At 47.8% G+C, this 14824-nt stretch overlaps 1 protein-coding gene across 6 annotated transcripts in view; it reads left to right on the plus strand.

Moving 5' to 3' along the window:
* LOC142497691 (tyrosine-protein kinase STYK1-like) overlaps positions 1–14824 on the plus strand; it is a 49133-nt gene that overhangs the window by 19115 nt on the left and 15194 nt on the right. For all 6 annotated transcript variants that reach the window (XM_075605823.1, XM_075605822.1, XM_075605820.1 and 3 more), the window contains 2 exons: positions 10314–10439; positions 13334–13474. In XM_075605823.1, coding sequence (XP_075461938.1) covers positions 10388–10439; positions 13334–13474 — 193 coding nt within the window. In that variant the 5' untranslated portion in view covers positions 10314–10387. The remainder of the gene's footprint in view (positions 1–10313; positions 10440–13333; positions 13475–14824) is intronic.

A 14824-nucleotide genomic window follows, 5' to 3' on the forward strand; every position in this document is an offset into this window, starting at 1 on the left:
TATACATGCTGTCTACGTGGTTATTGTGTGTTGTCCTGCGAGGAACCACTCCCCCTCTGGTGGGAGCCATCGCAGGTGGAGGCGCTGCATCGTTATAAGTAAGTACCCCTAGTATAATTGCCCCAGGTTCCCCGTGGCGGAAGCTCAGCCCTCCTGTGAGCCAACAGGTATAGCACCAACACCGAGTAACACTATATGTTCCCTGCACCCCCACACTGTATCTGCGATTGGGGGGGGGGGGGGGAAACCCGTTACATACACACACACACAAACATACACGTAGTGGCCCAGTCATTGAGTCATCTGCTTTCCAAATTATTTTCGTTAGACATTTCTCTCTACTACAAGCTACCTTTTAATTGACTCGGCTAAGAGCTCTTTATAGATTAAATAATAGTGTGCAGAGCTTTTGAAACTTTTCAGACATCTTCCTTAACACTGACTCCGCGGCATCACTAGTTACTACAGTTGGATAGCTGCTGCTGACTGTAATTAGCGCCTACTACTATTAAAGAGGATGGTGCTACTACTTTTGAAATGTGAGTCCTAGTCTCATGTGCACGGAAAGGAAGCCAGCAGCTCCCCAGGTTAGGTGATATCTCTGTATAAAGTATGGCCATTGTCTCATAGGGCACATCTAGAGTTCAAGGGTGAAATAGACTGGTCTGATTTACGTTTCCATATTGATGTTCGGTTGCAGACATAAAGGAGTAAGATACCAGTTTACATAAATCTATGTACTATCTATTGTTTCTATCTTGGATTACTTGATGAGCAAATAAGTCATAAAGAAAAGGCCTTGGGGGTTATTCATTAATCTGCCATAGTGCCAATTAATGCAATATTACACAATTCCCATTGGCTTCAATCGTAGTTTCTGTGCATTAGTGCTCCGATTGGTCTAGTTAAATGCATAACCCTTCCCCTAGATCCTGACCATTCTGCTGACAGAGTGGCCTACAACTCAATGGATTGCAGGCCTTTCTTGTAGCAAAGGGGTTAAATTTAGCATGATTGCAAGGCCTTGATTATAGTAGGTCTGGCTGTGCGCACGTGCGCCCTCATGACATCACGTGCGCGATGTGCAACTGCGAAACCGGCATAGAAATATGTGTAGCCCTCTTTCCTCCACCCTAAGTGAGATTTAGGTGGGTAGGTGTATCAGTGTGGTGCTGTACCTGTTTGGCAACCAGGAGGGCTGAGCTTCCACCACGGGGAACCTGGGGTATGTACTTACACTCGGTGCAGCGCCTCCACTGATGAGGGATCCCAACGTGGTGGGAGTGTGCCCTCACCAGAACAACCATACAGTAAATACACACAATGTGAATAAACAGTATTTACTGAGCATGAACGATAACTTCAATGAAACTCTCTTTGCATAACATCAATACATCATTACATCATATGAATAACATTGCATCACCCAAAATGCCTACCATCCCCTCACCCACATGTCCATCATCACATCACCCTCAGTTCCTTTGATAATAATGTGAGTGTCCACAACCATAAAGAGAGTGTGAGTGTGAGGGATAGCGCTTCCCTGTGTTGGGGCCCGGTGATGCACTTATTCTACTACCTCCCTGATCACTGCTCCTGATCAGGATAATCCTTGCAACTCAGCAACACCGCACAGTGATCCCACGCCACACTGCGCTGCTCTCTGCAGGAATGGATACACACGCTGACTCCACAGGGGAGGGATCCCCAGCCGGAATGATCCTTTACCACAGTCTCTGCTATGGTCAGGCACTCTGACTGCACTCAGGCTGCACGGGCATTCAGGCACTGTCCTGCAGCATGTCTCTTCCTCTTCTGGCTATGATGAAGGAGTCTCTGTCTTAAGGCAGTCCCTATCACATACAGTATTCCTCTAGTGTCTCAGGGGACTAACTGGGCCCTGGGGTATACCTCTACCCTAGTCCCTGGATGCAGAAGATCCCTTACTGTAGCTTCTGTCTGATCCCAGACTCTGGCAGTTCACCACGTGCAACTGACACTGGTGATATCACACACACTGCATAACCTAGAAAGCAACCCCACTTATTCCTATAAGGGGCCTCTCACTGACACAGTCAACTAACTGCTGTGGCTGCACTCAAAGCCACACTGTCTCTTCTTGTCAGAGCACACAGCACTGCAGCTGTGTCACTGACTAGACTTACACTCACCTAAGGGCAGGGTCCCTACCTAAGGGGCCTTCCCTATGACTTACCCACTAACCTAGTGGGGAGTGGGACCTACCTGTGGCCTGATGGGGGGGTAACCTGGCCTAGTGTAAGAGCCACTTGCTCCTTACACACTTCCTCCCCCTTCCTGCTCCCAGCTCCAACTGACTAGCGTGGTCTCTGCAACATTGTATCCTTCTCCAACAGGAGAAGCTGCAAACCCTATTTGCTGGCTGGCTGCACATGATGTGGGTGAAAGGGCAGTCCCCAGAGGCTGCTGGGAATTGTAGTCCACTCAGGACCTCTTTAGCATTGGGACCGCGTGCGCTATCTTTACTGCGCCTGTGCGAAGCTGTAATGGCTACCGTTGTGCTTAACTGCGCCTGTGCGACCTTGGGAAGTCCCTGCACTATGGAGCTCCATCTCTGCCCCTTCGCACTCACTATATTGGCCGCCGCGTTGCGTCTGCGCATGCGCGAGCCTCCGCGCCCATGCGGACATAACAAAGATGGTGGCGCCGTGACTCTGACGCCACCGAGAGATGCGCTCGCCCCCGCAACTGCCTTCTCACTGGGGAACCGGGGATCCAAAGGGGACCTGGCTACATTCTCCCCCTGGTAAAAATACCAACGTCCCCGCTTGGAGGACAGCGTCACACAGCACAGAGTTATATAATAAAAATGCAGGGCATAGTATATACAACTTTTCACAGGTGCTTTAACGTCAACAGTGCAGAACTTAATCATAACAGTTGTACCCGAGGCCAGCTGAGTGTTAGCTGTTTGCTGAGACCAATTGTTTGGTGCCCCTAACTGATAATGTGGGGGTACCTCACTTTGACTTTTGTGAGTCTCCGCAAACTCATGGTCCGGTGCAACAGTCACTGGTTCCATACTACTTCCTCCCCCTGGTGGAAGTGTCTCTTGGCCAGACCTTTACCAGGCCATCCGCGGCATGGATGCAGTAGGCCAGGAGATCTTGACCTTTTCCGCGGTCCACCACATGATGAATGGAGCGCTCCTTTTTGTGCTTAACGGAGGCAAATTTCAATGGGGCATTCACAACACAGTCCTGGTCCCTAAGCACTTGGGAGACTTCCACTGGGAAGCGAGCAAGTAGCAATGTCTCTGTACTCAAAGTCTCTGTTTCATCCTGCAGGGGGTAAAGGGTTGATACCTTACCACTGCATTGATTCACGGTGTCCAGCAGATCATCAGGAAAGCTGACTGTTACCACCTCAGCTGCATTGGACATCAGGGTAGAGTTGAATTGTCCCTCCACTTGGCAGATGGCCGGTACACACTGTTGATCCTGTACCGCCTGGTAGCGATCATTTTCTGTAAACTCGGGAGTGTTGGATCCCAGTCCTGGGACCATTTGAGTTGGAACGCACGGGCTCCCAGGTTGACGAGAGCCGCCATTTTGGATTGGGTCCCGCACCATAACTTCCTCTTCTTCTACGTCCGGTGCCTCCATCGGAGCCTGTGGGGAGTAAGAGGGTATCTTACCACTCCGCTGGCTTGCGATGGGATCCTCTTCCTCCGGTCTCATCTCCGGCTGTTCCTCCGACACACTGGGAGTCGCCATGGCCGTTGGACTTTTCCGTGGTTCCGGCCGCACCAGCACTTGCTGTCGGAGAACGTCAATGTACAACGGGCCCACCGCCAGGTCATGAGCAATTTCACCTCGGCCACACGGTCCCACCACATAGCAAGCAGCAGCATCTGGATACACCTCATCTAGGGCACACGGACCCACAGCAGGCTCTGTATCCGCCGAGATAGTTGGCTCTGCGTCTTTGCAGGAGTGGTCCGCCGGCTGGTGCATCACCACTAATGGCAGATCAGGGTCAGTGATAGGAGAGAGAAGAGATACTTCCACAGGGGGACAGCATCTGGGTATCTTGTATTCGCTGTTGGCTATCAACAGCAAACAGTCTTGCTCCCGTGCCACTAGCGGAAGTGCACCCCACTTTTCCTGGGCAGTCACCCCGCTCTGCGGTTCTGGCATCTGAGGTTCCTGCTCGGGAACCGGGTCCGGAACCGACATCTGGGGTTCCGACATCTGTGACTCTGCCTTTGGTAACTCCAACGTCGGTGGTTCCGGCTCTGGAATCGAGTCTAGAAGGTCCAATTGGGCGCACGAGCCCTCTGCAACCTCTATAGCTGGGGTAGGTTGAATAGCAGCGGCTTCAACCGCCTGTGTAGAGAGATCAGTCACATCAGTTTTCTCTGTGGATTTTGCAGGCTGGGGCATAATAGGCTTCAAGAAATATGCCCCGCAGCAGGCTCCCACGCCAGTTCCTCTAGAACAGTCACAGGTAGTACTAAAACATTGTATACACGTTTCTCCTTCCACCTTGGTTGTCTTGAAGCCTAGCGGGAACTGGAATATGTCGACTCCCTTGTCACAGGCTTCCTGAAGGCAGGGGCACATTAGCACGAGTGCATCTATTCCTGGCAATTGCCGGGCCACATACACGTTAGGGTGTAACCCCTTGCAGTCTATTTCATTCCCAGGGGGAAAATAATCTGTTTCTGCAACAGTGTCTGGAACATCGCTTTGGACACACAGGCCCCCTGAAGCCTCTGGGATTAAGACAGACTGATTAGCAGTGTAACTAACTTTAGTAGAGAGGTCAGGCTCCTCCTCCTCTTTCTCTGGCGGTTCTGCAGGCTGCGGCAGTCTGGGTTTCAGGAACTGCACCTCACAGTCGGGACACTTCGGCCCCCGGGTCAAGTCACCGACGGGGCAATCACAACCGATCAGGCAGCAGTGCAGGCATCCTTCCCCATCTACCTCTGTCGTCGTGAGCACTATTGGTAACATAGATAAGCCAGCTGCCCAGCCACCAGACACATTACAGTCTTCTAATACACATGGGCATACTACCATTGGCGAGCCTAACTTTGGGGCCCGTATGACTCTATACAGCCGAGGGTGTATGTCGCTGCATCCGTTACCTCTCTTAAGGTGAACAGAAGTGGCTGATTGCTGCTCAAGGCACTCCCTCCCCCTTTTGGACTCTAGAGGAGGGGCACTTTCTATCAAGGAATAGTTCAAGCTCAGTGCTAAGCCACTCATTTTGCGGGGGCAGGGCTTAGGTTTTCCCGCCAATCCCGGACAGCTTTCTGCAAGGTAATTCGGCGCTGCCTTGAGCGCAGCAGCATGTGCACGCTTCCAACCTGGGGAAAGTTGCCATGGCGCTAGGTCAGCGTAGACTAAAGGGTAACCCTCGGGGGGGCCCCCTGACATAAACAGTGTGGACGGTGCCTCTGACAAGCATATATCCCACGTGGGTGTCACCACAAAAAGTATCGATCTCCACATGGACATGGGGTCTTGTTCTTCATCTAAAATACAGGCGTACGGCCACCCGGGAATTTTACGCATATGATTACAGACCTCCACGTCGGATATAGTTGCGGGAAGGCCTCCTACAGCCACCACACGGCGGGGGTTAAAATCTTGCCTCAAGGCCCAGGCGAGGACCTCGTGTCCGGACTTTACAAACATTTTTGGGAATTTGGAAAAAAAATCTATAGGGCACCCCAGGTCTGGATCTCAGCAGCGCCTCCAAATGTAGCCCTTTTTCCTCCAACCTAAGTGAGATTGAGGTGGGTAGGTATATCTGACTACGTATCAGTGTGGTGCTGTACCTGTTTGGCAACCAGGAGGGCTGAGCTTCCACCACGGGGAACCTGGGGTATATACTTACACTCGGTGCAGCGCCTCCACTGATGAGGGATCCCAACGTGGTGGGAGTGTGCCCTCACCAGAAAAACCATACAGTTAATACACACAATGTGAATAAACAGTATTTACTGAGCATGAATGAAAACTTCAATGAAACTCTCTTTGCATAACATCAATACATCATTACATCATATGAATAACATTGCATCACCCTGAATGCCTACCATCCCTCACCCACATGTCCATCATCACATCACCCTCAGTTCCTTTGATAATAATGTGAGTGTCCACAACCATAAAGAGAGTGTGAGTGTGAGGGATAGCGCTTCCCTGTGTTGGGGCCCGGTGGTGCACTTATTCTACTACCTCCCTGATCACTGCTCCTGATCAGGATAATCCTTGGAACTCAGCAACACTGCACAGTGATCCCACGCCGCACTGCGCTGCTCTCTGCAGGAATGGATACACACGCTGACTCCACAGGGGAGGGATCCCCAGCCGGAATGATCCTTTACCACAGTCGATGCTATGGTCAGGCACTCTGTCTGCACTCAGGCTGCAGGGGTGATATCACACACACTGCATAACCTAGAAAGCAACCCCCCTTCTTCCTATGAGGGGCCTCTCACTGACACAGTCAACTAACTGCTGTGGCTGCACTCAAAGCCACACTGTCTCTTCTAGTCAGAGCACACAGCACTGCAGCTGTGTCACTGACTAGACTTACACTCACCTAAGGGCAGGGTCCCTACCTAAGGGGCCTTCCCTATGACTTACCCACTAACCTAGTGGGGAGTGGGACCTACCTGGGACCTGGGGGGTAACCTGGCCTAGTGTAAGAGCCACTTGCTCCTTACACACTTCCTCCCCCTTCCTGCTCCCAGCTCCAACTGACTAGCGTGGTCTCTGCAACATTGTATCCTTCTCCAACAGGAGAAGCTGCAAACCCTATTTGCTGGCTGGCTGCACGTGATGTGGGTGAAAGGACAGTCCCCAGAGGCTGCTGGGAATTGTAGTCCACTCAGGACCTCCTTAGCATTGGGACCGCGTGCGCTATCTTTACTGCGCCTGTGCGAAGCTGTAATGGCTACCGCTATGCTTAACTGCGCCTGCGCGACCTTGGGATTCCCTGCACTATGGAGCGCCATCTCTGCCCCTTCGCGCTCACTATATTGGCCGCCGCATCGCGTCTGCGCATGCGTGAGCCTCCGCGCCCGTGCGGACATAACAAAGATGGCGGCGCCGTGCCTCTGACGCCACCGAGAGATGCGCTCGCCCCCGGAACTGCCTTCTCACTGGGGAACCAGGGATCCAAAGGGGACCTGGCTACATATGTATTTGGTGCTGCTTTCTGGAAGGTTGTTGCGTGGTTTCAATGCAAAGCATATCAGTTTAGCAACAGTAGGACAAAAATGCTCATGCAAGTGTGAATACATAGGATTGATATACATATTTCTTACAAATCCCCCAAATAAATACACTGGCATCAATTAGGTGCATTTAGAACAGTAAAACAACGGTATTACACGCATTGCCAGATCAAAGAAAATGTATGCTGCCTATGTTGCAATAAATAAAACATAGAACAAAAAGATTATGCATCAATAAATCATCTGAAAGTTTCCCCATTAAAGAAGCAATCCTAGTCGCATTTAAAAAAAAAAAACGTTCTTTTTTGTTTTAATATTTGCAGCCTTTCACTACCTTTATTGAAAACTAATTACCTATGCTGCCGATTGATTCGTTCTCCTGTGATCGATCAGCAAAATTCTGCTTCCCAGGATTCACTAAATGGCTGCCTTTCAGTTTCAAATCCATCCTTCAGTCAGTGTGACTCAGCAGCTACAATGTATCCTGCTGGGAACATTGGCAACAAATGATCACAAACAGGAAAGTGTTACAAAGATCTTGCACTGCTGGGGATGTATGCTAAAACCTGCTATATAAATGAGAGGATGCTCAGTATATTAAAACTCATTCAAAATGGCATTAAGAGTTGAATTTGAAAATAAAAAAAAGGTAGTGAGTATCATCTAATAATGCAGAAGTGATTTATTTTAAAAAAAAACACACATAGGATATTGCATGGATTGCTCCTTCAGATCAAGATTATAGATTTGAATCCTTTCTCTGAAATTAATGTAGATGAGCACAATATTTATATTAACTGCACCAATATTAATATATAACTGCACCAACAGACATATTCTCAACCATTCCCTTCCTCCCATTGAGTCACAAATCGTTTCCATTCAACACACTCTCCCTGTGAGGGGAATTGGAGACCGCACAAAGCTCTGGAGTTTGCTCCCCAAATAATGGGAGCTTTATACAGTACAGTATAGAGGTACTGAAAATGAATCTAGACACACGGCACCAAAAAAATAGTATTTTAGTTTATGCCAAGTCAGACTCGGTGGAGAATTGTGATTCATATAAAATGGGAAATAGTGATGCGTCATACGCAGAATTTTAAACACCTTAATATAAGATGTGTATCTGCCTTCTCCTCCTGTAACCACTCCACAGAGCACAAGCTAATGCAGGCAGGGTAAAAAGTGGTGAAAATAACCTTGATATATTGAAGCTCAGGGCTCTATGTATCAAAGTGCAAATTCCAGTGCAAAGTTGTTATTTTGTCACAACTCGCGCTGCAATATATCTGCACCAGGCAACGTCTATGTATTAATCTTATGCTGGGTCCATAGAGGGGGAAGCCGCGCTGAGCTGTGCGGACGCTCCGCGATGAGCCCCGTCATCCACAATGAGGATGTCTTGAGAGGGGTCTCCCGCGAGCGTCCGCAGGCGTGCTGAGGCACAGGGATTTTCAGCTGAAACTGTTTCTCAGCGCGCTGTCGGCTGAAAACACCCAATCAGCGCCATGACGTTGGCGCTTTGCGGGCTATTGGCCCAGCGACGTCACTGCCCCGCCTCCCGATCGCGCACGCTGGCTCGCCTGTCAGTCCATGGAATCGCTCCTGACCGAGCAGGCGAGCCTCAGCGTCAGCGCGGAGGAGCGCTGCTTCCCCCTCTATGGACTCAGCCTTAGTTGCCCAAGTAACTGTGCACTCACGGAACCAGATGTAGAGGCCACTTGTGCTCAGCAAGAGCAGTCCCGCTACTCACGGAACCCCAGACGATGCAGAGGGAAGAGACAGAGAGAGGCACCCTCAAAAATAGCAAACCTATTATCGTGCGATCGCACTGTAATACATTTTCTATTTTTGGAAGACCCCTGGAGTGCCTCTCTCTTCACTCTCAGTCTTAGTTCACACCATTTCCGGGTACGGTTGTGTCTGCCTGCGAAGAGATGAGGGATGTATGGAGGAAGCGAGAGGCGTTGGGGGTCGGAGTTACATTTGCATATTGGGGCACGGTCTGGGTGTTCAAAAATGTGCGGCTTGCGTTAGTTTTCCTGACGGCTTTCTGCGTAGGTTTTCTCTGTCACCTCAAAGGTTGGCGTAAGTCATTTATTTTCTAGCGCAGCAATCCGCCAAATTCTACAACAGTAGAAATGCACGTAATAAATATGTCGCGTTTCGGGCAATAAAATGCTACCTTGAGGAGTAAGACTCTAAGCACCAACTTGCCAACAAAAAAGGTAATTGCCTCTCATATGAAGTTAAATGACAAAGCCACAACTCTCCTGTTACATAAAGTGCCATATTTACTACTACTACTACTAATAATAGCATGTTCTTGTATAGCGCTACTAGTTTTTACATAGCACTTTACAGAGACATTTTGCAGGCACAGGTCCCTGCCCTGATGAGCTTACAATCTATGTTTTTGGTGCCTGAGGCACAAGGAGATAAAGTGACTTGCCCAAGGTCGCAAGGAGCCGACACTGGGACTTGAACCAGGTTCCCCTGTTTCAAACTCAGGGCCAGTCAGTGTCTTTACTCACTGAGCCACTCCTTTTCCAACTCCATAAGAGTGCAGGAAGACACCTTATGACCACTCTGCTGCAAGGTGTCTTAGGCCGCGCTTATAGTCCCGGCGTCGGCGATACGACGTCGCGTGAAAACAAAAGTATTGAATCCGTTGCATGCGCTTATAGTAGGAGCGAATCGAAGTGACGGCTTGGTCGCGATCGCTGGAAGTCAATTCAATTTGATTTTTCAGCGACCGCAGCGTGACGTTGGCGTCGCCGTAGCAAGGACTATAAGCACGGCCTTATGGAGTAGCACGGCTTAGTACATGTGGCCCATAAACTCTCTTTTATCATCTTGAAAGGACTCGGAAAATGTGAGATTCTGAAGCTTTGATACACGGCTTTGTGCTTCTCACAGCTGCCATCTCTGACCCTCAAAGAGCCTCAACCTCCGGAGTCGTACTCATAACTTACATAGTATCAGGAAGTTACAAACTGACACTACATTAGAGCTCAGACAGGGAGCAATACTTTCCTGCACTCCTTCCCATCTCTCCCTTTCTCTTTTTCAGTCCGTTAATGTAAGAGAGCCACTACATCTTACAGGTACTCCCCATACATGACTGACAGGCAGTGACAGACGCCTATGGACAATCTTTACCAGCTATCAAATAACTCTTCTGGGGACCTCCGCAATAGTAAGTTATATACCCTTCTACTTTAATGATTTAGATTAAAAGATTTTTACTTGGGTGCCAATGATCAAAGTCAAATGAATTAGATTGTAAGCTCTTCGGGGGCAGGGACTCTTTTTTTCTAAGTGTCACTTTTATGTCTGAAGCACTTCCTTCTATTATGTGTTATTTGTATTATTTGTTATTTGTATGATTGTCATGTGTGTTACTGCTGTGAAGCACTGTGTACATTAATGGCGCTATATAAATAAAGACATGCATACATACATACATCTATATGAGCCAGCTTTGAGCCACAGAGTGACTTTTTTGATGGAATAAATCCCACTGTAAAGAATGTGACGTCATTGAAGTATTTTAGATCCATAAGACAATCGATTCTGGGGACTGCGTGAGACTGTCTTGCAATGAGAGAAGCACATACAAACCTCCTCAAGTGCACTATTGTCTCCTATCTCTGCTGTTCCTACTTATTCTGTGCACCCTGCTTTCTAAGGCCGGTAATATAGTGGGCACGCTTGCTGCGCCGTGCGCGCGTGCGGCAGTTATAGTTGGCTGTGGTTAGCCAGCCATTGAATGCTAGGGCCCCGCGCACGGCAGTGAGCGTGGAGCCGAGCGATAGCGGGGAAGACTCAAAAAGTAAGTATTCGCGCCGCTACCGCCGCTGTAGTGTGTGTGTATGTGTGTGTGTGTGTGTATGTATGTGTATGTGTGTGCACAATAATAAATATTTTATTCTTTTATCAACGTGTCTTTTTTTCAATTTTAAAAATATATAATACATTACACATATACATACACACAGACACACACACACACACACACACACACACACACACACACACACACACACACACACACACACACACACACACACACACACACACATATACAACCTGTCGCTCCCGTCAGCATGGACCACCATACACACAAAAAGTGTGCGTCACGTGCACGCGCGTTCGCACAGGTGTGCGCGCCCGCACCTACTATAGAACGAGCCTAAAGCAAAATGTGGATTGAAGTTTCAGTGCATTATGTGGGGATGGCATGAGAAGGTTAGCCAGTCATTCCCCAGTTCCCCTTGTAGTGTCAGAGTGGGGTATTCACCTGGCACTCAAGAGATTAACCGCATTGGCACAATGGCACTCCTGGGATATGGGGAATGTTTTATTAATTAGAGATAAGAATGTTTTATTAAGAAGCTTTCATTTAGAGCCAAGATGTTTTTAATTACAGTTGGGAAGTTATTAGAGATAGGAAGTGTTCCCTAAAGAGTTTTACTCCTAATTAATTCCTATTTCCTAATTGTAATAGCAGCCCTCCCTGCCCGGCTCCCGGGGAGGTGACATCGCTGTAGTGGTGTATTACACACCCGCATAGATTTACCTTGTCTCAGGGGTTGTCTGTGGTCTGCTGCGTGATGGACAAGAGGGGCGCCAGGAGCTTTAATAGTACAACTTCACTCTTTATGAATGTCTCCTGCTTGGGAACACCGCAGTCATAGTATTCTCTTTATGAATGTCTCCTGCTTGGGAACACCGCAGTCATAGTATTATACATGTAGATTGACACAGTTGCACTTCTTTTCGTCCATACTGATGTCACTCTTTCTGCAGGTCTTCCCTGAGTGCCCACTCTTAACACACATGGGAGGTGCATGTACTTGTTACTTTACTGATAATCATCTGGTGTACTGGGCCCCCATTCTTAGTAATATTATTATTGTCCCTGTTACTGTGAGCCCATGCGGAGATCCGGGCCTGTTCTGTGCAACGTTACTGTTACTGTCCAACCCCTGCTTTGGAACTGCCACTTCCTCAGGGGGTGCTGAGTACTGTGGGTGGCGATCCGCAGATAGGGCTGATCCCCAGGCATCCTGGGTAGGGTGACCAGATGTCCAGGTTTAGCCAGCACAGTCCTGTTTTTTTGGTCTTTGTCCCGGGTCCCAACATTTTTTTGTAAATGTCCAGGTTTTTGGTTTTGGCCAGCCGCGCATGCGCGACATTTGGCCTGGTTTGTGCCGGGAAAATATGGTCAGCCTAACCCTGGGGTTACTTGGGCATTCCTGTTACTGGGACCTGCTGGTCTCTCTTATGGCCACACTATTGGATCCTATCTGAAACAATATACAAGGGGGCTTAATCTACACTATACTTTGGGGAACATCATCCCCGCCTCCACTCTGAGGACTCCACTCTTTCTTCCTTGCTGGAACTCTCCGTAGAATCATCTGATCCTATCCTTATACCTTCTATGACACAGTACTGCTGGGTCACCACTGGGTGCAGCTAACCTCCACTCTACTGTTAACTCCTAGTTTACTTTAGTAACCTAGTCTAAGAAATAGCCTTTAAAGGGGCAATCCCTGTACGAGGAGTCAGTCACATATTTCATGGGTTACATCTGTGATGATTTTACCAAGATCTCTCATCAAAGTATTTTTAAATCATGGTTTAAAGTTAAGACTTGGGAGGTGTTTGATTTCTTGTGAATACCCCCTTTTGTTTGCACAGCCAGAGTCCCTTAACTCCTCACCCCCTTATCTTAATTGGCTCTCTGATAAGGTCTGGGAGGGCTAAGTGTAAAGAAAACATGTGCCCCTAGAGGAAAGTAATATGTAATACATTTACAGAGAAACAAAAGACAAATCTTTGCTCTTAGCATGTTTAATTTAGCTTAAGGAAGCCTGTTACATTGTTTACAAAAGGTCGGGTTTTTTTTGGCTGGCCATGTGGGATTGCACCTTCAACAGGCCATCCCTTTTTGAATATAGAAAATTCATATTTTAAAGATTATTTTTTAGAACACTGTATTGTGCCAGTTGTGAACCTGTGTATTAAATGTGTGGGCTGTACATAATGATTTCAGCTATTTCATAATCATTCGTTTTGTTCCAGGTGAAAATGGGTGGCAAAATGCTGTGATCATTATCCCTGTCTTACTGTCAGCCTCTACTCTGATGGTGGTGGTGATCATTATATGGAAGTCCCTAAGGAGGAAGATAAAGGAGGAACGAGACAATACCAATGGGCCAACAGGTAGAGCAAGAACAGGCCGCCCACACACCTGTGCAGCAGCGCCCCCTGCAGTACACCCATGCTTTTTACTGTGCGGTTGTGGAGTTCAGTAGGGGGGTAGGATGGTGTGTATCATTGAGGGATTACAATGCGTTGTGACAGTGGTGATGAGGTTGCTACTGCAATCGTAGAAGGTGCTGAAGCAGGTTTGAAAAACTCAGTTCTTACATGTGGATGGAGGAGACTGCAGTGCTTTTGTAATAACGTGCAGTGTTCTCCAGCACTGTAATGGTTAACACCAGAGTGGTGAGCTCATCCGGCTCACGTGGTATTGGCACATATAGGCACACATGGGATATGAGGATTGTTTGGTTGATTAGCGATAAGAAAACATTTTTAGTACGTTGTTGCTAGAGTTAAGAAGCTTTATATTAGAGGCCATATGTTCTAAACACAGGTATTAGAACAGGCCGCCCACACACCTGTGCAGCAGCGCCCCCTGCAGTACACCCATGCTTTTTACTGTGCGGTTGTGGAGTTCAGTAGGGGGGTAGGATGGTGTGTATCATTGAGGGATTACAATGCGTTGTGACAGTGGTGATGAGGTTGCTACTGCAATCGTAGAAGGTGCTGAAGCAGGTTTGAAAAACTCAGTTCTTACATGTGGATGGAGGAGACTGCAGTGCTTTTGTAATAACGTGCAGTGTTCTCCAGCACTGTAATGGTTAACACCAGAGTGGTGAGCTCATCCGGCTCACGTGGTATTGGCACATATAGGCACACATGGGATATGAGGATTGTTTGGTTGATTAGCGATAAGAAAACATTTTTAGTACGTTGTTGCTAGAGTTAAGAAGCTTTATATTAGAGGCCATATGTTCTAAACACAGGTATTACAGATTATTGGAGATGGGAAGTGTCAACTGAAGGAGTCAATAGAATATTGTTTGAGTTCTTTACTGAATCGATATAGCCATTAGTAATCACGGATGGCTATTGCTTTTTACTACATAACCATTAGGCGGCGATCCTACATTGCAAAATAATGCAACATATGAGAAACAATATATCAGAAAGTGAATCCTTGCGCTTCTCCCATTGTGCTAACAATATCTGGTGAAAAATATGCATAGTGAAACCTGTCTGTAAGACAAAGGAGACTGGTTGCATCTTTTGATCAAATAATGACAAGCCTGCTAACCAAGGTAATCCTGAATAGCAGGTCCCTGTACTGAACGCATACAAATGCTAGTGAATTATGTGTAATATGTGAAATATACCCTAGAGGGGTTAATAAACAAAGCATATGCTTCTGTGACTTAGTGCAGTCAAAAACTGGTATATACCAGTAAAGATACTCACATATATGCA

This window comes from Ascaphus truei, chromosome 6, assembly GCF_040206685.1.
Source record: "Ascaphus truei isolate aAscTru1 chromosome 6, aAscTru1.hap1, whole genome shotgun sequence".
NCBI classification, from domain to species: domain Eukaryota; kingdom Metazoa; phylum Chordata; class Amphibia; order Anura; family Ascaphidae; genus Ascaphus; species Ascaphus truei.